Source organism: Suncus etruscus, chromosome 10 (assembly GCF_024139225.1).
Source record: "Suncus etruscus isolate mSunEtr1 chromosome 10, mSunEtr1.pri.cur, whole genome shotgun sequence".
Taxonomy (NCBI): Eukaryota; Metazoa; Chordata; class Mammalia; order Eulipotyphla; family Soricidae; genus Suncus; species Suncus etruscus.
This window is the reverse complement of record NC_064857.1, coordinates 37,832,576-37,855,757: the sequence shown is the minus strand read 5'-3', so window position 1 is coordinate 37,855,757 and position 23,182 is coordinate 37,832,576. Positions and strand designations below refer to the sequence as shown.

At 45.9% G+C, this 23,182-nt stretch overlaps 1 protein-coding gene across 1 annotated transcript in view; it reads left to right on the top strand.

The window, feature by feature from the left end:
• GON4L (gon-4 like) overlaps positions 1-23,182 on the top strand; it is a 60,603-nt gene that overhangs the window by 19,733 nt on the left and 17,688 nt on the right. Inside the window, exons 8-17 of the mRNA XM_049782188.1 lie at positions 231-326; positions 2,000-2,119; positions 2,842-3,015; positions 9,412-9,604; positions 10,406-10,507; positions 11,662-11,720; positions 13,720-13,823; positions 19,198-19,396; positions 20,546-20,632; positions 21,943-22,114. Coding sequence (XP_049638145.1) covers positions 231-326; positions 2,000-2,119; positions 2,842-3,015; positions 9,412-9,604; positions 10,406-10,507; positions 11,662-11,720; positions 13,720-13,823; positions 19,198-19,396; positions 20,546-20,632; positions 21,943-22,114 — 1,306 coding nt within the window. The remainder of the gene's footprint in view (positions 1-230; positions 327-1,999; positions 2,120-2,841; positions 3,016-9,411; positions 9,605-10,405; positions 10,508-11,661; positions 11,721-13,719; positions 13,824-19,197; positions 19,397-20,545; positions 20,633-21,942; positions 22,115-23,182) is intronic.

The following is a 23,182-nucleotide window of genomic DNA, read 5'->3' as shown; positions in this document are numbered from 1 at the left end:
CTGTTTATCACTCCGGCTTCTCCCTGTTTTATATTGTTTTGGGGTCATATCTGGTGGTGCTCGGGACCATCTGGGATGCTGGGGATTGAACTCGGGCGGACTGCGTACAAAGCAGTAGCCGCTGTGCTATCCTTCTGATCCCAACCTCTCCCTGTTTTGCTTTCTAATCCTTAGTATCCAAAGGTGAATGGCTTTCTTTCCCATCACTCCCATCTTTTGTTCTTCTGTAGCCTCCTCAGTTTGTGGATATCCACCTGGAAGAGGATGATTCCTCAGATGAAGAGTATAAGCCAGATGATGAGGAAGAAGACGAGACTGCTGAGGAGGTGCGTGGTTGTCCTATTGCGGCTTTCATGGCAATGAGGAAACTTTGACTCAGTAAGAGTGTACTTTGCATCCTTAGTAATGCTCTTCTAGAAGCTTGGGATCCTTATTTTTCTCCGTTCATTTCCTGGCATAATAAGACAGTATTTTCTGCTCCACATACTCGCTATACTTTTTCATGTGTAGTATTGTGTATTCTAACACATACCATATACAGACTGCAGCGAATGAAAATAAAAATTTATACAGCTTAAATAATTCTTTTTTTTGTTTGTTTGTTTAGTTTTTGTTTTGGGGTCACACCTGGCAGTGCTCATGGTTTATTCCTGGCTCTATGCTCAGAAATCACTCCTGGCAGGCTCGGGGGACCATATGGGATGCCAGGATTTGAACCACCATCCATGCAAGGCAAATACACTACCTCTATGCTATCTCTCTGGCCCTTAAATAATTCTTTTTTTTTTTGTTTGTTTTTGGTTTTGGTTTTTGGGCCACACCCACACGCCCGGTGGTGCTCAGGAGTTACTCTTCATGCTACATTCTGAAGTAGCTCCTGGCAAGCGCAGGATGCTAGGGATTGAAACCAGGTGGGTCCTGGGTCAGCAGCATGCAAGGCAAATGCCCTACCGCTGTACTAACACTCTGGCCCCTAATTCATTTATTTTTAGTGTTTTTTGGGCCACACTTGGCAGTGCTCAGGGGTCATTCCTGACTCTGCGCTTAGGAATCACTCCTGGTGGGCTCAGACTCATGGGATGCCAGGGATCAAACCTGAGTTGACAGAAAGTAAGGCAAGTGACCTACCCACTGTGTTCTCTTGAGTACCTGGAAAAGGTTTTGTTGTTATTATTTTTTGTGTGGTTTGTGTGTGGTTTAATACATATCCAGTTATACTCAGGAATCACTCCTGGCAGACTTGGAACCCACATCGTGGTGCTGGGTCTCAGACTTGGATCAGCTACTTAATTTTGTTTTTGTTTTTGGCCATACCTGGTGATGCTCAGGGATTCCTTCTGGCTCTGCTCTTAGGGATTACTCATGGCTGTGCTTGGAGAGCATATGTATGCTGGTGAACCAAGGTTGAGTGCAAGGCAAGCAACCTGCTGACAGTGTTATCACCCTTTTTTATCTTTATCTTTACCTTAATCCCTCCTCAGATTAGCCACTTTTTTTTTAAAATTTTTATTTTATTTTTGGGCCACTCCGGTGAGGCTCAGGGATTACCTGGCTATGCTCTCAGAAATAGCTCCTGGCTTGGGGGACCATATGGGACACTAGGGGATCGAACCGTGGTCCATTCTGTGTCTGCCATAAGCAAGGCAAATGCCCTACCGCTGTGCCATCGCTCCAGCCCTAGATTAGCTACTTTTAAGGCAAACCCTACCTGTACTACATGTTGGAACAGTGATTGAGATCTTGTGATTCTTTTCTCTTTTTTTTTTTTTTTTTTGTTTTTTGGGTCATACCTGGCAGCGCTCAGGGGTTACTCCTGGCTCTATGCTCAGAAATTGCTCCTGGCAAGCTGGGATTCAAACCACCAATCTTCTGCAAGAAAGGCAAACACCTTACCTCCATGCTATCTCTCTGGCACTGATTCTTTTCTCTTGACAGTCTGCAACCTCAGTGGAATGAGATAGTAGCATAAATACCAGAGTGATCTGACTTTGTTTTATAGAGTCTGTTGGAAAGTGATGTCGAAAGCACTGCGTCATCACCCCGTGGAGCAAAGAAGTCCAGACTGAGGCAGTCTTCTGAGATGACTGAAACAGACGAGGAGAATAGTGTGTTATCAGAGGTACTTCCACAGAAACAAATTTAGTTAACAACACTTAAAACAGTAGATTGGGGCCGGGCTGTGGCACTAGAGGTAAGGTGCCTGCCTTGCCTGCTCTAGCCTTGGACAGACCATGGTTCGATCCCCTGGCGTCCCATATGGTCCCCCAAGCCAGGAGCGACTTCTGAGCACATAGCCAGGAGTAACCCCTGGGCGTCACTGGGTGTGGCCCAAAAACCAAAAAAAAAAACAAACAGTAGATCATTTATATTTTTGGAGGGTCTGTTAGCCTTTGGCAAACATGGCTCAAGGTAATCAAGTAAGTATCTTCCTACTTCTGATTTCAAAGTTCCTTTAATAGTGAACGTTGAAGGAAAATCTATTTCAGTGATAGGAACAATCAACACTCATGAGTTCTCAGATAGGACCCAAAAATGAGTGATTTGAGAGTTTCGTTCTTTTATTCTGCTTTTCTCATACTCTGTTTTTTAATACTGTTCTGACACCATTTTTATAGATTTCACACTTTTGGTTAATTGCTGTCTTGTCAGTTTGATTGGAAATGGTTTAGCCTAAGCTCTCTCTGACATTCTTGACAGTGTGGTTCTCTCAATAGGGTCTTAGCTTGGCAGGAATGGTGAGTTGCTCACATGGGGAGTGACTTTGTCTTTCCTCTTCCTTTTTTTTTTTTATTGTTGTTTTTCTCCTTTTCAGTTTTTAACCTTGTTGCCTCTCTGAATCAGGTAGAGAAAGTCATCAGCGTACCTGCCGTCAGGCACATTAGTGCTGAAGTGGTGCCCATGGGACCCCCGCCCCCTCCCAAGCCCAAGCAGACCCGGGACAGCACTTTCATGGAGAAGTTGCACGCAGTGGACGAGGAGCTGGATTCCAGCCCGGTCTGCATGGATTCTTTTCAGGTAAACCTAACCTCATGACTCAAGCCACACGGCATATCAGGTGGATTGCTCAGTTTGAGAAGGGAGGGAAAAAATGTGGAGTTCTGGGACTATAGCAGTGGCGAAAGCGGTAGGGTGTTTGCCTTGCAGGCACTAACCTAGGACAAACCATGGTTTGATTTCCAGTCTTATCCCTAAATCCGTTTTGTTGTTGTTTTTGGGTCATACTAGAAGTGCTCAGGGCTTTGCATTCAGTGATTATTTCTGATTTTTCAGGGGACCATATGGGGTGCCAGGGATAGAACCCTGATTAAGGAATGGATTAAAGTACAGCGGGTACGGGGCCGGAGAGATAGCATGGAGGTAGGGCATTTGGCTTGCATGCAGAAGGATGGTGGTTCGAATCCTGGCATCCCATATGATCCCCCGAGCCTGCCAGGAGCGATTTCTGAGCATAGAGCCAGGAGGAACCTCTGAGCGCTGCTGGGTGTGACCCAAAAAAACAAACAAAAAAAATCAACAAAAAACAAGTACAGTGGGTAAGGAGCTGACATCCTACCTAGTCTCCTGAGCCTGCCAGGAGTGATTCCTAAGTGTAGAGGCAGCATAACCCCTGAGTACTGCTGGGTATGGCCCCAAAACAAAACAAAGCATCCTTACTGTATTCTCACTTGCATTTCTCTGCTCTTCTTCAAAAGGCAGCTCTTTTTAAGCCCTGAGATATACGCTGGGTCCTTTCTTACTGGGAACCCAAACATCAGAGTTTCCAGTATTGCCTGGTGCATGTGCACACGTATCAGGTTTTGAGCTCAAGGTCTAGTGCTTACCAACTGTTTTCTGGTCTCTTCCAATGACTGTTGAGAAGTGTGCCAAGATCTAGCTAGGGAGTTGGATCAATATCTCAGAGCACACACAGAAATTCGCTCAGGAGGGATCATTGCCTTAAATGTAAAAGCTAGAACTATGAAATTCTCAGAAGAAAATAAAGCATTTTTACATAGTGAAAGGAAGTTGGCTTAATCTATGAGATATCTGGTGCCGAAGTGGTGGTGCAGCGGTAGGGCATTTGCCATGCACAAGGTTGACCTAGGATGGACCAAGGTTTGATCCCCTGGCGTCCCATATGGTTCCCCAAGCAAGGAGCAATTTCTGAGTGCATAGCTAGGAGTAACCTCTGAGCGTCACCAGGTTGTGGCCCCCAAACCAAATACAACAACAACAACAACAGCCTTGCACACACTGACCTAGGACAACAAAATAAATATATGTATATGAGACATCCTACTAAATGTGTATCTGGGGACTGGAGAGATAGCACAGATACAGTGGTAGGGCAATTGCCTTGCATGTAGCCGATCCAGGACAGATGGTGGTTCAAATCCCGGCATCTCATATGGTCCCCCATACCTGCAAGGAGCAATTTCTGAGCGCAGAGCCAGGAGTAACCCCTGAGCACCACTGGGTCTGACCCACAAACCAACAAACAAAAAAAAAATGTGTAAGGGGCTAATATCTAAGATACATCAGATAAGGGCTAATATCTAAGATACATAAAGCCCTCAATAACAATAAAGCTCAAAAATACCAATCAGGGCCCTGAGAGATAGCACAGCACTGTTTGCCTTGCAAGCAGCCAATCCAGGACCTAAGGTGGTTGGTTCAAATCCCGGTGTCCCATATGGTCCCCCGTGCCTGCCAGGAGCTATTTCTGAGCAGACAGCCAGGAGTAACCCCTGAGCACTGCCGGGTGTGGCCCAAAAACCAACAAAACAAAACAAAAAAATCAACCAATTAACCATCAAAAAAAAGGGGGGGGGGTATGTGAGGAACAGATATATTCTGAAGAAGCATAATACATAGCCTGTAACAAATTTATCATATTTTATATGAGGGAAGTGCAGATCAGAACAGTGAGATGAAAAGAATATTGGTCGGAGAGATAGCACACCAGTAGGGCATTTGCCTTGCACGCGGGAGACCCAGGTTTGATTCCTGGCATCCCATATGATCCCCTGAGCCTGCCAGGAGTGACCCTTGAGCACTGCTTGATGTGACCCAAAAACAAAAACAAAACAAAACGAAAAAAGAATAGTGAGCTGAGCATGAAAGGGTCCTCTCATTCATGTTGGTGGAAATGTCATCAGTTTAGCTTCTGCAGAGAACAGTATTCCTCAAATAAGTAAGGATTGAGCTCTTGGGCCAAAGAGATAGTACAGTGGTAGGGCATTTGCCTTGTATGCAGCCAAGCCTGATTGGACAGTGGTTTGAATCCTGGCATCCCATATCCATGCCTTCCAGGAGCGATTTCTGAGCACAGAGTCAGGAGTAACTCCTGAGCACTGCCAGGTGTGACCCCCAAAAAATAAAGAATTGAGTTCTCATGACACAGCCATTCTGCTGCTTTGCATTTACCAAAGCATAAAAATATTAATTCAGGGGTCGGAGCAGTGGTGCAAGCGTTAGGGCGTTTGCCTTGCACACAGCTGACCTAGGTAGGACAGATCCCCTGGCGTCCTATATGGTCCCCCAAGCCAGGTGTGGTTTCTGAGAGCATAGCCAGGAGTAACCCCTGAGCATCACTGGGTGTGGCCCCAAAACCAAATGCAATAACAGCCTTGCACACGCTGACCTAGGATGGACTGTGGTTCGATCCCCTGACATCCCATATGGTCCCCCAAGCCAGAAGCGATTTCCTAGTGCATAGCCAGTAGTAACCCCTGAGCCTCACCAGGTGTGGTCCAAAAAAAAATTAAAAAGATATACATGCCAGGTATGAAAACAACCCAAATGTCCAAATACAGATGAATAGACTATGGCATATATACACAGTAGAGGACTGTGCAGCTGTTATAAAAGTTCAATGTATCTTGGGGTCGGAATGATAGCACAACGGTGTTTACCTTGCAAGCAGCCGATCCAGGACCTAAGGTGGTTGATTCGAATCCCAGCGTCCCATATGGTCCCCCGTGCCTGCCAAGAGCTATCTCTGTTTTTTTTTTCCTTTGGTTTTTGGGCCACACCCGGCAGCGCTCAGGGGTTACTCCTGGCTGTCTGCTCAGAAATAGCTCCTGGCAGGCATGGGGGACCATATGGGACATCAGGATTCGAAAAGTTTTTTTCTTGTTAAGTTCTTTCAGTACCTTGTATATATATATTTTTTGTTTTGATTTTTTTTTTTTGGGCCACACCCGGCATTGCTCAGGGGTTACTCCTGGCTGTTTGCTCAGAAATAGCTCCTGGCAGGAGCGGGGGACCATATGGGACACCGGGATTTGAACCAACCACCTTTGATCCTAGATCGGCTGCTTGCAAGGCAAACGCCACTGTGCTATCTCTCCGGGCCCACCTTGTATATTTTTGATAGTAGTTCCTTATCTGATGGGTATTGGGTGAAAGTTCCTCCCATTCTGTGGATGACTTTTGTATCCTAGACACTATTTCCTTTGAAGTGCAGAAGCTTCTCGATGTTGAATTAAATAAATAAGTATGGGACAGGATGGCGATGGATGGAGGCCTTTGTGCTTATGCCCCAGCCACGTGGCTTCATCCCCCATCCAGCTGGCGAGTTCCAGGCCCAGGTAATCGGCGTAATCAAGACTCACTCACAGGCAGGCTTCAGGAAGCATTAACTTTATTCATGCCCTATTCACCACATGTGTGTGGCCTATCTCATAACCTTTTAAGCACTAGTTATTCTTGGCCCTGCATCTAAACTCCTTTCAGCCATCTTCCTCAGAGCGCCCAGCAGCGCAGAAAGGGCCAAGAGCCAAAAAGGGGCCGAATCCCCTTGGTTCCGCCTTATCTAACATTTCCCAGACCCCGCCCAGGAATGGGAGGGGCTCGCAGGTAAAGTTACACCTATTATCCGGTTCCCAAGACCCCTCCCAGAAAAGGGTGGGTCTAGGGTCTTAAATAGGTACACCCACACTCAGCTTAATATAATTCCATTTGTTTATCTCTGCTTCAATTTGTTTGGACAGTGCTATTTCCTCCTTGAAGATGTCTTTAGTGTCAATATCATGGAGTGTGGTTTTTTTGTGGGGGGGTCACACCCAGCAGTGCTCAGGGGTTACTCCTGGCTCTACACTCAGAAATCGCTTCTGGAAGACTCAGGGACCATTTGGGACGCCGGGATTCGAACCACTATTCTTCTTCTGCATGCAAGGCAAATGCTCTACTTCCATGCTATCTCTCTGGCCCCATCATGGAGTATTTTACCTACATGTTCTTCTATATATCTTATAGTTCTGGGTCTAATATCAAGGTCTATAATCTATTTGGATTTGATCTTTGTGCATGGTGTAACTATTTATTTATTTATTTATTTATTTATTTATTTATTTATTTATTTATTTATTTATTTATTTTGGCTTTTGAGCCACTTCCGGCAGCACTTGGGTTACTCCTGATTCTGCACCCAGAAATCGCTCCTGGCAGGCTTGGGGGACCATATGGGATGCTGGGAATCGAACCTGAGTTCGTTCCAGGTGGACTGCGTGCAAAGCAAATGCCCCACTACTGTGCTAATGCTTTAGCCCCCTGTGCATGGTGAAGATGGTTGTCCAAGTTCACCTTTCTTTTGGTTTTTGGATCACACCTGGCGGCGCTCAGGACCTATTCATGGCTTTGTACTCAGAAATCACTCCTGGCAGACTCAGTAGGACCACATGTAATGATCCATCCTGGGTTGGCTGCGTACAAGGCAAACGCCCTACTGCTTTGCTATTGCTCTGGTCCCCCAAGTTTGCTTTTTTGCATGTGGCTGACCATGTGTTGTTTTGTTTTGTTTTGTTTTGTTTTTGGATCACGCCCAGCAGCGCTCAGGGGTTACCACCAACCTTCTGCATGCAAGGCAAGTGCCTTATCTCCATACTATCTCTCCGGCCCCTGGCTGACCACTTGTTGAAGAGGCTTTCTTTGCTCCATTTTGTGTTTCTTGCCCCTTTATCAAAAATTAATTGATTGTATATCTGGGGAAAGGAGCAATTTCTGCGCATAGAGCTAGGAATAACCCCTGAGCGCCACCGGGTGTTGCCCAAAAATCAAAAAACAAAAACATAAAAACAGTGAACACTAACGGGTGGGAGTGATAGCACAGCAGGTAGGGAGTTTGCCTTGCACATGGCTGACCTGGGTTCAATCCTGGTATCCCATATGTTCCCCTGGGCCTACCAGGAGTAATCCCTGTGTGTCACCAGGTATGGCCCAAAAACCAAAAAATAAAAAGCCACCAGAAAAGAAAAAAAAGGACACTAATAAAGTAGAAATCTGCAAACATTTATACATTTTAGGTAAGAACCAGATTTGAAGCCACACAGAAGTGTCTTGTGACTCTTTGAAAAGTCAAACGCGGGCCCGGAGAGATAGCACAGTGGCGTTTGCCTTGCAAGCAGCCGATCCAGGACCAAAAGTGGTTGGTTTGAATCCCGGTGTCCCATATGGTCCCCCGTGCCTGCCAGGAGCTGTTTCTGAGCAGACAGCCAGGAGTAACCCCTGAGCACCACCAGGTGTGGCCCAAAAACCGGAAAAAAAAGAGTGATCCCTAAGCATCGCCAAGAGTAAGCCCTGAGCACCTCCGGGTGTGACCCAAAAAACCTAAAAAAAAAAAAAAAAAAAAAAGAAGAAGAAGAAGAAAAGTCAAACACATAGAACTTGGACCAGAGCCATAGTATAATGCTTACCTTGTACATGGCTGACCCCAATTCAAATTTCAGCACCCCATATGATAACCCTAAATCCTGACAATAATCCCTGAATGCTAACCAGGAGTTATCCCTGAGCACCACTGGGTCTGACCCAAAAGGAAACAGAAGAAAACTGGGGCTGGAGCAATAGTACAGTAGTAAGTTGCTTGCTTGGCACACCAACCAATCCAGTTTATACGCCTGGAAGTCCATATGGTACCCATGCATTGCCAGTAGTAATTCCTAATTATAGAGCCAGGAGTAATTCCTGAGCATTGCTGAATATGGTCGACCCAAAGAAGAAAAGGAAAAAAGAAGAAAGAAACAGGGCCGGGGGTGGGAGAGATAGCACAGTGTTAGGGCATTTGTTTGCAGGAGGGCGACCCAAGACAAGACCTAGGTTTGATTCCGGGCATCCTATATGGTCCTCCTATATGGTCCCTCGAGCCTGGCAGAAGCGATTTCTGAGCACAGAGCCAGGAGTAACCCCTGAGTACTGCCAGGTGTGGCCCAAGAATAAAAATAAGAAAAAGAAAAAAGAAACAGGGCCAGGGATGTGATTCTGTGGTGTGGGTTTGATGGGGTGGGTGTGGGGGTGTGACAGAATGGGGGGTGGGGCTGGGTGGAGGGGAAGAGCGATCGAGAGAGCTGGTGCTGCACAGGATATGAATAAGTTGAGCAAATCTGGAAGCCTTTCGCACAAATGACATGCTTCGGTTCTCCTTTTTGTTAGCCCATGGATGACAGTCTCATTGCATTCCGCACTCGCTCCAAGATGCCTTTGAAAGATGTGCCTCTGGGGCAGCTAGAGGCAGAGCTCCAGGCACCAGACATCACCCCAGACATGTATGACCCCCATACGGCAGACGATGAGGACTGGAAGAATTGGCTAGGGGGACTCATGAATGACGATGTGGGCAATGAAGGTAAGGGGCTTTGTTTGTAGATACTTGTTATCTCTGCTACAGTTTTCTCTAGCTGTGCTGGTGGGGTGTTTGCCTTGCACACATCCAACCAGAGTTCAGTCCCCGGCACCACAAAGGGTCCCCTGACACCACTAGTGATGACCTCTGAGCACAGAGCAATCAGGAGTGGGCTCTGAACATATCCAGGTGTTTCCACAAGATTAAAATCACAGCAACGAAATTTCATTAACTAATCATCATCTCCCAGAATAGTTCCCCTCACCACAAAGGTGCTGTAGCAGTGCTGGGGTGGTGGTAGTTCCCGGTGAAATTGGGGGCACTTTCTTTTCTGTTTGTTCAAGCTTGTTTTGGGGGCATACCCAGTGATGCTCAGAGCTGATTCCTGGCTCTGCATTCAGGAGTCACTCCTGGCAGGGCTCTGGGGACCATATTGAGTGCCAAGAGTCAAGCCTGGGTTGACTGTATGCAAGGAAAATGCCTTACCTGCTGTACTCTCACTCTGACCCTGCCTTGTGTTTGTTTGGAGTCATACCTGGCTCACTACCAGCAGTGCTCAGAGCATCATGCTGCTTGCAAGGCAAACGACACTGTGCTATCTCTCCGGTCCTGAGTTTGTTATCTTTTGGTACAAATTTTGTGCTGGAAAAACTGCTCATACTCGAGTTTATATAGTACATAGAAATGCTTTTTGGGAACAGATTCGTAGAATTCTGGCAATCTTGGAATATCACGAGAGAAGTGACTTCGGAGTTGGGATTAAGTGTTCGAAATATCGTTCGTTTGTTTGGTTTTTTGTTTTAGATGAGGCGGATGATGATGATGATCCAGAATATAATTTTTTGGAAGACCTTGATGAACCGGACACTGAGGACTTCCGTACAGACCGGGCTGTAAGAATCACCAGTGAGTCTGCACTTGTACTGAGCCCTGCCTTGCCGCTGCACATTGACCTGCTTCTCTGTCGGTTGTGAAGAGACATTTTGAAACTTAGGCATCTGGAGACTTCCTCCTATGCATTGATTTTTGTTTGTTTGCTTGTTCTTTTTTTGTGGGGAAGAGGGGGTTTGGACCATATCTGTTGCTGCTCAAGGACTCATTTCTGGCTCTATGCTAAGCAATGATCCCTAGTGGTGCTCAGAGATTATATGAGGTTCTGGGATTGCCTGTCTGATGGCAAGTACATTAACCACGACACTATCTTATTATCTCTCCATCCTAAATGTGTGTGTGTGTGTGTGTGTGTGTGTGTGTGTGTGTATGTATGACATCTGGAAGTTATTCAGGGATTGTGTGTGTGTGTGACATCTGGAGGTTATTCGGGGATTACTCCAGGGATTTCTCCTGGCGCTGTACTTAGGAATTACTCTTGTTGGTGCTCAGGGGACCATATGGGATTTTAGGGACTGAACCTTTGTTGGCTGCATGCAAGGAAAGTGCCATACCCGTTGTGCTATTCCAGCCGCTGAGACTGTCATTTTTGTGGTGACTTTCATAATCCATTTGTGCTTAAATCCATTTTTGAATGAGGTCACAGGTTATGACAGAAACTAAGCACAGAGCAGTCAGGAGCTTTGTTTGGTGTGGCCCCAAAAACCGCAAAAACTAAATAAAGTAGTTGTCTGTTGAGGGATGTTGAACCCCTTGTTGGCGATTTGTGAATCCAGAAATATCTCCCAAAATGAGAGATTAAATCCCATTCTTCCGTTCCCCCTTTTGGGGGAAACCTAAGTGATAATTCTCCACGCAAATAATACAGACGGATACAAAGGTTGGGGGACAAAAGTTTGGCAGTGAGAGTCTTTTAACAGTTCTGATGTCAACTCCAAAACAACCACCAAGCCAGCTGTCAGCTCTGCCAAAAAGCCTCTCTCGCCTCGCTCGCCTCGCTCACAAGCTCTTTATTTTCTACTTAATCACCCCCACCTGGAAGATCCAGGTGGCACGACAGGCAAAAACAATCTTACGAAAATACACTACAGTTACCTTCTTGGAGTTTGCTTTTATTTGAAAATGACACTAATTTGTGCCAACAGCATACTGTTTTGCTTTTTTTGCAGAAAAGGAAGTGAACGAACTAATGGAAGAGCTATTTGAAACTGTGAGTGAAGACCCTGGGGTGAGAATGGGGGAGAGCAAATGGGATGCTCCAGCAGAATCTCTTTTGGTCTTAGTGTTCCTTTCTTTAGGATGGGGGTAATGGTTGAACCAGTTTTTCTTCCAGTATACCCAGGGAGCTGAGAGTGAAAAGAGGTGTTTGCTGATGAAGTTCTGAAGTTTTAGTTATCATCGTATTGATTTTTTTTTTTTGGGTCACACCCTGCAGCGCTCAGGGGTTACTCCTGGCTCTGTGCTCAGAAATCGCTCCTGGCAGGCTTGGGGGACCATAAGGAATGCCGGGATTTGAACCACCATCCTTCTGCATGCAAGGCAAACACACTATCTCCATGCTATCTCTCCAGCCCCTCATATCAGCTATTCTTAGCATTTTTTGTTTGTGTATTTTTAGGCTTACCCCTGGCTCTGCTCCGAGGAAGGAATCACTCTTGGCAGTGCTCAGGGGACCATATGTGGTGCCAGGTTTTGAACCTGGATCAGCCATGTGCATGACAAATACCCTACCTACTTTAGCATAGTTTTGGTCCCAACTTTTCTTGCAAAGGCTTAGGTAGCTTCCTTAGCTATCCCAGACTGCAAAACTTTTTTTTCTTTATTGCTTGTTTTTGTTTTTTCGGCCCACACCCATTGGTGTTGATTGGTTACTCCTTTTGGGGTTGGTGACCCATATTGGCTGCAGGGGATTGAATTCAAGTTGACTGTATGCAAGGCAAGTGCCCTACCCATTGTGCTATTTGCTCAGTCCCAACACTGCAAATCAATTTTTATTTATTTATTTTGAATTTTTTTTTTTTTTTTTTTTTTTTGGTTTTTGGGCCACACCCGGTGACGCTCAGGGGTTACTCCTGGCTATGCGCTCAGAAGTTGCTCCTGGCTTGGGGGACCATATGGGACGCCGGGGGATCGAACCGCGGTCTGTCTCCTAGGCTAGCGCAGGTAAGGCAGGCACCTTACCTCGAGCGCCACCGCCCGGCCAATTTTGAATTTTTTTTGGGCCACACCTTCTGGTGCTCAGGGATCATTCCTATGGAGCTTGTGGACTGTATATGGTGCCAAGGATTGAACCTGGGTCAACTATGTGCTGGGCAAATGTGTTACCCTCTGTACTATTTTTCCAGTCCCAAGGGTTTTTTGTTTATCTTTTTTTTTTTTTTTGGTTTTGGTCCTCACTCAGTGACGTTCAGGGTCTATTCCTGGCTATGCACTCAGAAATCACCCCTGGCTTGGGGGACCATATGAGACGCCAGGGGATAGGACTGTGGTCTGTCCTAGGTCAAGGCAAATGCCCTACCGGCCCATTTATCTATTTTTTATTTTCCAGGCAATACCTGGTGGTACTCGGGGTTACTCCTGGCTCTGTGGTCAGGTATCACTCCTGACGGGCTCGGGAATTATATGGGATGCCAGAGATTGAATCTGGGTTGGCCATGTGCAAGGGAAATGTCTTATCTGCAGTGTTATCACTCTAGCCCTCCAGTCCAAGAGATTTTGATACTTGTTCTCGCTGGTTGCAGCAAATTTCAAGCCTAGTAATGCAGTGGTCCTCAACCATTGGCCTGTAGACTGCTGCCTATTGGCATGTGTAGAAAGGTTGATGACCACCTGTCCACCATCTTGGTTGGAACTACCAGTCTAGTGTGTGACTTGTTCTGCAGGACATGTGCCATTTGCAGGGATACAAAGTCAGAGAACGCTGATGTTATCCGCAGGCTTTGCTGTCATCTCTTACTGCTAGGGACACTTTCTTTTTTTTTTTTTTTTTTTTTTTTTTTTTTTTTTTGTGGTTTTTGGGTCACACCCGGCAGTGCTCAGGGGTTATTCCTGGCTCCAGGCTCAGAAATTGCTCCTGGCAGGCACGGGGGACCATATGGGATGCTGGGATTTGAACCGATGACCTCCTGCATGAAAGGCAAACGTCTTACCTCCATGCTATCTCTCCAGCCCCCGGACACTTTCATTGATACATTGTCCAGGAAAACCATCCTCTATTTTGCCCTCAGTTCCAAGATGAGATGGGATTCTCCAACATGGAAGATGATGGCCCGGAAGAGGAGGAGCGTGTGACTGAGCCTCGTCCCAACTTTAACACCCCTCAAGCCCTCCGGTAGGCTAATCACTGGCCCGAGACTTAGAGTGGAGGAAAAATCTGAAATCCTGCTGCTCCTGGAGGTGCTGCAGAGCCCTATGGGGATGTTGGGTGCTTGTAAATGTGTCTCCTTATCACGGGGCAGTGCAGCTCTAGATCAAGCTGTATCTGTTTGGGAAGGGAGGCAGAACAGTTGCTGGTGCCCACAGCCACTTCTCCAGGTAAATGGTGCTGGAGAGGTGTGGAGCACTCTGTAACCAGCCACAGACCTTGCCTTCCACTGTAAAAGTTCCATGCATGTGACCCTTTCATTCTCTCATTTGCCATTGTTAGCTAGTCAGTGTGAATGAACCTACAGTCATGAAAAGCTCCAGAGTCTGGTCTTTTTTTCTGCCCTCACCTAAAATTTCCACTCTGTTGCCCCATCTAGAATGTAGAGGCTTTCATTTTTCTTTTCTTTTTTTTTTTTTTTGTGGTTTTTGGGTCACACCCGGCAGTGCTCAGGGGTTATTCCTGGCTTCACGCTCAGAAATTGCTCCTGGCAGGCACGGGGGACCATATGGGACGCCGGGATTCGAACTGATGACCTCCTGCATGAAAGGCAAACACCTTACCTCCATGCTATCCCTCCGGCCCCGAGGCTTTCATTTTTGCCATTGATTTTGGTCATGTTTTGCATTGCCCATCTGTACTTAAACCTACTGCCATTTTGAATGACAGTGTATAATCTTCAAATGAGTGACTTGAGGTCATGGTTGGTTTGTGCAGTGGGTGGAACAGAAATGGTTTCAAGGGGCCGGAGAGATAGCATGGAGGTAAGACGTTTGCCTTTCATGCAGAAGGTCATCGGTTTGAATCCCGGCATTCCATATGGTCCCCCGTGCCTGCCAGGAGCAATTTCCGAGCGTGGAGCCAGGAGTAACCCCTGAGCACTGCCGGTGTGACCCAAAAACCACAACAACAAAAAAAAGAAATGGTTTCAAGACCCACAGACTCTAAGCACTCATGTTCTTTTTTGTTTTTGGGTCACACCCGGCAGCGCTCAGGGGTTACTCCTGACTCTATGCTCAGAAATCGCTCCTGGCAGGCTCAGGGGACCATATGGAATGCCGGGATTCGAACCACTGACCTTCTGCATGCAAGGCAAATGCCTTACCTCCATGCTATTTCTCTGGCCCTGCAGTCATGTATTTTTAAATTTTTTTTGGTTGGTTGGTTGTTTTGGGTTAAACCCAGCAATACTTAGTGATTACTCCTTGCTCTGCCATCAAGAATCACTTAGTGGTATTCAAGGGACCATATAAGATGCTGGGGCTCAAAACCAGGTTGGCTACATGCTAGACAAGTGCCCTATCCATCGTGCTATCATTCCAGGCCCCAAAGTAGACTTATTTGCACTTAGTAGCATTATATACATAGAACTGGGGATCCAGGTGAAAACCAGATCTTTGAGCAACTTGAAATTTAATAAAGGGGGCCGGGTAGGTGGCGCTGGAGGTAAGGTGTCTGCCTTGCAAGCGCTAGCCAAGGAAGGACCGCGGTTCGATCCCCCGGCATCCCATATGGTCCCCCCAAGCCAGGGGCGATTTCTGAGCACATAGCCAGGAGTAACCCCTGAGCGTCAAACGGGTGTGGCCCAAAAACCAAAAAAAAAAAAAAAACAAAAAAACAAACAAAAAAAAAAAGAAATTTAATAAAAAATGCACAGCTGGGGCCGGGTAGGTGGCGCTGGAGGTAAGGTGTCTGCCTTGCAAGCGCTAGCCAAGGAAGGACCGCGGTTCGATCCCCCGGCGTCCCATATGGTCCCCCCAAGCCAGGGGCGATTTCTGAGCACATAGCCAGGAGTAACCCCTGAGCGTCAAACGGGTGTGGCCCAAAAACCAAAAAAAAAAAAAAAAAAAAAAAAAATGCACAGCTGGGGCTGGAGCTATAGCACAGTTGGTAGGGTATTTGCCTTGCATGAGGCCAACCCGGGACGAACCCAGTTCCATTCCCAGCATCTATATGGTTTCTGGAGCCTGCCAGGAGTGTTTTCTGCACTCAGAACCAGGATTAACCTCTGAGAGCTGCTGGATATGGCCAAAAACAAAACAAAAAATGTTTAGCTTTCTAAGCAGGATGAAAAACCAAAAATGTGTCATACTCCATCTTTGTTGAGGTATAATTGACCAAATTATAAGACTATGCACGAAAATATGTTGAGCCAGAGAGATAGCACAGTGGTAGGGCATTTGCCTCGCAAGCAGCCAATCCATAACAAATGGTGGCTCGGATCCCAGCATCCCATATGGTCCCTCGTACCTGTCAGGCGATTTCTGAGTGTACAGCCAGGAGTAACTCCTGAGCATTGCTAGATGTGACCCAAAAACCAAAAAAGTAAAAGAAAAAGAAAATATATTGATATATTTGCGTATTGAGAATGAATACCCTGGTCAAGTCTTCAGTCATCTAATGTATTTACTTTTTTTGTTTTGTTTCGTTTTTTGGGGTCACAGTTGGTGGTGCTCAGGGGTTATTCCTGGCTCTGAGCTCAGAAATTGCCCCTAACAGGCTTGGGTGACCATATGCCAGGAATTGAACTGTGTCCATGTTGTTGGCCATGTACAAGGCAAAAAGCCTTACTGCTGTGCTATTGCTCCAGCCCCTACGTTTTTTTGTTTTGTTTTGTTTTGTTTTGGGCCACACCCGGTGGTGCTCAGGGGTTACTCCTGGCTGTCTGCTCAGAAATAGCTCCTGGCAGGCCCGGGGGACCATATGGGACACCGGGATTTGAACCAACCACCTTAGGTCCTGGATCGGCTGCTTGCAAGGCAAACATCACTATGCTATCTCTCTGGGCCTTTTTTTTTTTTTTTAAAGAATAAAACTTTCCACATTTGAGCCAAGGCATAGTTACTAGGGAAATAGCTCTGGCTGAGTGTAATACTGTTCTTCCTATAAACATAATAATGAAATTTGTGTTTATATCAACATACTCCAGTTCCACTAACTCAGTAGATAGATTTTTTGTTTTTAATTTTTTGTTTCTTCTTGTTTTGGGGCCACAACTGGGCGACACTCAGTGGTTATTCCTGGCTCTGTGCTAAGAAATTGTTCCGGTGATCACATGGAATGCTGGGGATTGAAATTAGGTCTGTCCTGGGTCAGTAGAATACAAGGCAAAACACCCTACTGCTTTTGCTGTTATTTGTTGTTATTTGGTTTGGGGGCTACACCTGGCTTTGTTCCTAGCTCTGCTCAGGGAGGCGCTGGAGGGAACATATATGGAGTTGAGGATCAACCCAGATCAGCTACAGGCAAGACAGGTCCTACTCACTGTATTACTATTTGGACTCCTACTTATCTGATTCTTTATAGAGAAATATTATAAAGGCTTCCATATTTAACACTGGATGGCAGATAGGATGACCATTGGAAAGAGTTAAAAAACTTAAAAAAAAAAAATCTTAAAAAAAAAAAAAGTAACTCAGGGACAGTGGTAGAGGGTCTCAGGCACTTTCACGATGATGAAGGTACAATAACTTTGTATATCAAAGCCATAAACTGTAACCACCTTACCAAAACTAAAATAAAATAAATTTAAAAAACAAAAACAAAAACAAAAAAAAAAACCTGGAGGAGGGAAGTAAGGGATCTAGAATCTTCCTGGTGGTTGAAGCAAGATCTAAAGGCCTTAAGAGATGACTGGTATGAGTTGCCCATATGAGTTGGTATGACTGGTTTTAAAACTGAAACCATAAAGTTTTTATATATATATAATTTTTTTTTTTTTGTCACACCCGGCAGTGCTCAGGGGTTACTTCTGGCTCTATGCTCAGAAATCCCTCCTGGCAGGCTCAGGGGAGCATATGGGACGCCAGGATTCGAACCACTGACCTTCTGCATGAGAGGCAAACGCCTTACCTCCATGTTATCTCTCTGGCCCCATGAAACCATAAAGTTTTTTAAAAAAAAAAACAAAACAAAACACTGGCCAGGACTAGAGCAGGAAGGGCACTTGCCATGTACACAGCTGACCTGGGTTTGATTGCCAGCACCCCATATGCTACTCTGGACCTTGCCTGAAGTAATACCTTAGCAGAACCAGGAGTAAGCTCTGAGCATATCTAGGTAAGAAGCAAGAACAAAAACCAAAATAAACCAAGATCTGGAGAATAATCTAGCAGGTAGGACCTTTGCTTTGCACGTGACCGACCCTGTCACCTCATAAGGTCCCCCGAGCCCTGCCAGGGGTGATCTCTGATCACAGAACTAGGAATAAGCCCAGAGCACAACTGGACATGGTCTCAGAAAACAAAAAAGTAAAAGGAACACAGTGGAGCCTTGAATTGATGCATGAGGTATGGGAGAAGCTGAATGCTTGAGTTGGAATAATGAGTATTTGAGGTTGAATGCTTGGGTTTCTGTTCCAGATGATTCTCAGTATGATGGGAGAAGGAGTTCCCATTAGCACTTTAAATGCTTGCTTCCTCTGAGGTTTCTCTGTGCCTAGGTTTTGTTGACTTTTCTCTTTTGTGCATCAGTTGAAAGAGTGATTATAAAGAGTGATTATAGAAGAAAGGGTGGGTGGTGGGGATTCGAGTCTTTGTTAACAACTTCTGGAAGAGGTTTACATAGGTGAGGCTTTGGTTTATTGGCTGCAGTTGTGAGAACCAAGGTCCCCTGTGTTCATGTTAAAGGCCCTGGACAAAACAAGCACCAACTCTAGTAGATTTTCCTGAGACAGGTTAAAAGCAGTTCTTCAGGCAAGTTAAAAGGTTAGGTACTTTTCCACTCTTAGCTAAAGTGGAGGGAGTTAATTCATTTCTACTCTGAGCCAAGGCGGAGGGAGTTATATCAGAAATAAAACCACAGAAGGAATGGAGGGATGTCAAGACCCTCCCTATTCTGTTAGGATAGAGGAACCAGGTGGGTCTGGAATGTTCTACCTGATAAGGCCCCCTTGACAACCAAAGTTGAGTCAGAGATAAATTGGAAACATCAAAGCTAAGAAATAATGTCCTTTTTGAGCAAAATTATATAAGCTAATCATGTATGTGATTAAAATTATTGGCCAATCATGTATTCTGTAAAGGTTGACCTGTGTGTATTAACCAATGAAATGCTTATGCTGTCAATGCTTGTGATGTCTAAATAAACTGGCTAAGATTTTGCTTCGGGGTTCTTGTCATGACTCCCTAAATTGGATGAGATGTGGACCTCAGCTAGCCAAATAACCTCCCTTTTGCACCTTGCATTATCGGAGGTGGTCTTTGACTCTCAGTGCCAACCTGGACCCTATCTCAGTGAGATTTTCGGAGATTGATTGCTTCTGGCTCCTTTAGTCCTCCAGTAGAAGAAATCATGTTGGGATTTGGGCTTATGTTCAAATTCACTCATTTCTTTGGTGTAGATTTGAGGAACCTCTGGCGAACTTGCTAAATGAGCAACATCGTGCAGTGAAGGAGCTCCTGGAGCAGCTGAAGATGAAGAAATCATCAGCCAAGCAGCAGCAGGAGGTGGAGAGGGTGAGGCCCCCAGAGGAGAAAGTTCAGCAGACGCTGATTCTGGACCTGGCGCAGAGGAAGCGCCTCCAGCAGCAGATGCAGCAGGTGTGACTTCATGATGATGGTAATTTTGGGTTATTTTGGGGCAGAGCGGTGGCACAAGCAGTAGGGCATTTGCCTTACACGCGCTAACCTAGGACATACCGGGGTTCGATCCCTCAGTGTCCCATATGGTCCCCCAAGCCAGGAGCGATTTCTGAGCACAGCTCAGGGCTGGCTTCTGTCACGGGTTACTTCTGTTAGGATCGGGGGACCTTTAAGGTGTTGGGAACTAAGTTCTGGCTAGCCATGTGCAAAAGGGGGGTGAAGAGATAGGACAGGGTCCACTTGCTTTGTACCCGGCTGACCCTAGTTCAGTTCAGAGTGAGACATGAGAACTGCCCTTTTGGGATTTTTTTGTTGTTATTGTTTTGTTTTGGGGTCACATCCGGTGGTGCTCAGGGGTTACTCCTGGCTCTGTACTCAGAAATCACTCAGAGCAGTGCTTTGGGGACCATATGGGATGTCGGGAATTGAACCAGGTCAGCAGTGCACAAGGCAAAAGCCCTACCCACTGTACTTGCTTCGGCCCCAGAGCACCGTCCTATTGAGTGTGGCCTCAAACCAAAGATTTCAAGAACTTCTTAGGTAGGGGCTGGAGAGATAGCACAGCAGCAATCCAGGACCTAAGGTGGTTGGTTCGAATCCCGGTGTCCCATATGGTCCCCCGTGCCTGCCAGGAGCTATTTTTGAGCAGGTAGCCAGGAGGAACCCCTGAGCAAAGCCGGGTGTGACCCAAAAACCGAAAAATAAAGAAGTTCTTAGGTAATCACTTCTGAAATGTTAAAACTTTCACTACTGTTTTGTTGTTGTTTGTTTTTGTTTTCTCCTTTTTGTTTCTTGGGTCACATCTGGCTTTGGGGGTATCCTGACTCTTGGCTTGGTTGGGAGTGTCATCTCCAGAAGTGCTCAGGGGATCATATGGTGCTTGGGGTAGAATGCAGAACTTCCATAAGCTAAGCATATGCTCAGCTTGCTGAGGCAATTTTCCTGTCCCTAGCAGGTCAATTTCTCATTTTAGTACCTCTGCTAAAGAACTGGTGGTGATGTTATTTCTCCAGGAAGCAAAGCTTGTCTGATTGTTTGCAGACACCAAGCACTCCTAGCTCATGAAAGACAAGATTATAACATGCTGCTGTTTTTCTTCCTTCCCAGCACGTTCAGCTCTTGACTCAGATTCACCTTCTCGCCACTTCTAACCCCAATCTCAGCTCGGAGGCCACCACCACCAGGATATTTCTTGTAAGGTTCCAGATGTCCCTAATTTTCAAGACTGGAGTATGTGGGTAGCCTGGAAATTCTCACCTTACCACTCATTGACCATCATGATCTACATTTATCATCTCCAACATGCTTTGTTTATTCCTCTGACTTGCTGTGTTTCTCTGGAGAACACAAAGTGCTAATTTCCATAGAAGGAAAGAGAGGGTCTTTCTCTGTCTTTTGGTCCTCTGCCTCCTTTTATTTTTTGGCTCTGGGGCCACACCCAGTGGTGCTGAGGGGTTACTCTTGGCTCTGCAGTCAGAAATAACTTCGGGCAGGCACGGGGGACTATATAGGATGCTGAGAATCTAACTCGGGCTGGCCTGCCTGCAAGGCCAATGTCTTTCCTGCTATGTTATTGCTCTGACCCTCTTTTTAGGTTCATCCTGGCTTCGTAGATTTTTTGAGTTTTTTTTTTTCTTGGGTTCATTATCCATTTGTTGTTTTTTAGGCTGTACATGTTTAGGGGTTACTCCTGGCTCTGAGCTCAGGGATTATTTCTAGTGGAGTTTAGGTACCATATAGGATGCTGAGGATTGAATCTATGTCCGTATTATGCAAGACAAATGCCATATGGACCCACTATATTATTGCTCTGGCCCCAAAAAGATTTAAAATCTTAATTTACTATATTAGTGAGGGGCCGGAGAGATAGCATGGAGGCAGGGTGTTTGCATTGCATGCAGAAGGATGATGGTTCGAATCCCAACATCCCATATGGCCACCTGAGCCTGCCAGGAACGATTTCTGAGCGTAGAGCCAGGAGTAACCCCTGAGCAGTGCTAGGTGTGACCCAAAAACCAAAACCAAAAAAATTTGATATTTTTTTCTTTTTTTTTTGTATTTGGTTTTTGGTCACACCCGACGGCGCTCAGGGTTTACTCCTGGCTCTGTGCTAAGAAGTTGCTCCAGGCAGGCTCGGGGGACACGGAGATGCTGGGGATCAAACCTGGACCTGGGTCCGTCCCAGGTTGGCCGCGTGTAAGGCAAATGCCCAACCGCTTGTGCTGTCACTCCAGCCCCTTATTAGTGAATTTTTGTCCCAGACCCATCAGTGATCAGGGTTGACTCTTGACTTTTTGTTTTTGTTTTTTGACTCCCGACTCTTTTGCCAGGCCTTAAGGTATGCTGTGGGGCACTGGGGATCAAACCTGTGTTGACCACATACATGCAAAGCAAACATTTTCCCCACTGGCACAATCTGACCCAGTTTTTCTCCTGAGAAGGAAGAATGATTTCTACTAGTTTTAACTATAACTTAGATACCCCTTTGTGTCCTGTTTTCCCAGAAAGAGCTGGGAACCTTTGCGCAAAGTTCCATCGCCCTTCACCATCAGTTCAACCCCAAGTTTCAGACCTTGTTCCAACCCTGTAACCTGCCAGGAGCCATGAAGCTCATCGAAGACTTCAGCACTCATGTCAGCATTGACCGGAGTCCTCGGAAGACTGGCAAGAAGACTGGTAGGAGCAGCTTTGTCCTTTTCAAGTTCGTCCTTGTAGTGGGAGGATACAGTTTCACTTCACCCCTGTCTTCCCAGCTGTCTCCCAGGGATTGAGGAGATGGAATATTCATCCTTCTTTCCTCCTTTCTTTTTTTTTTTTTTTATCTTTATTTAAACACCGTGATTACAAACATGATTATAGTTGTATGATTACAGTCATGTAAAGAGCACCCCCCTTCACCAGTGCAACATTCCCACCACCAATTTCCCAGATCTCCCTCCTCCCCACCCCCCTACACCTGTACTCGAGACAGGCTTTCTACTTGCCTCATTCATTCACATTTTATGATAGTTTTCAGTGTAGTCATCTCTGCAACTGCACTCATCACTCTATGATTTTCCTCCTTTCTTTCAGCCTCCCTTGATGTTCATTTTCAAACTCTATAATTATCCGATAGATAATGTTATGCTAAAGAAGGGATGGAGGCAAGAGACTAGGGAGTTGTGAGGGGGTGGAGGTGGGATAAGGAAAGCTAGAGACTGACTTGCCTTTGGTAGAGATTATCTTATTTAAGTCTGTCCTTTTGTTATTGTTTTTGTTTGGGGCCACACTTGGCGCTGCTCAGGGGTTACTCCTGGTTCAGCACTCAGAAGTTAGTCCTGACAGGCTAAGGGGATCATATGGGATGCTGGGAATCGAAACTGAGTCTGCCGCATGCAAGATACGCCCTACTCTTTTACTATCATTTTTGCCTTTATTTATTTGGGGGTTTTTGGGTGTGGTTTTTTGTTGTTGTTTTTGGGTCACACCCAGCAACACCCAGGGGTTACTCCTGGCTTTATGCTCAGAAATCGCTCCCGGCAGGCTCTGGGGACCATATGGGATGCCGAGATTCGAACCACTGTCCTTCTGCATGCAAGGCAAACGCCTACACCCTACCTCCGTGCTATCTCTCCGGCTCTTCTCACCCCTATTTCTTAAAATCAACTCATTTTTGAGCAGGCAGGTATATGTCATCTGACCTTTATTTTTAATTTTAAATTTTTTTGTTTTTTTGTTTTTGGGCCACACCTGGCAGTGCTCAGG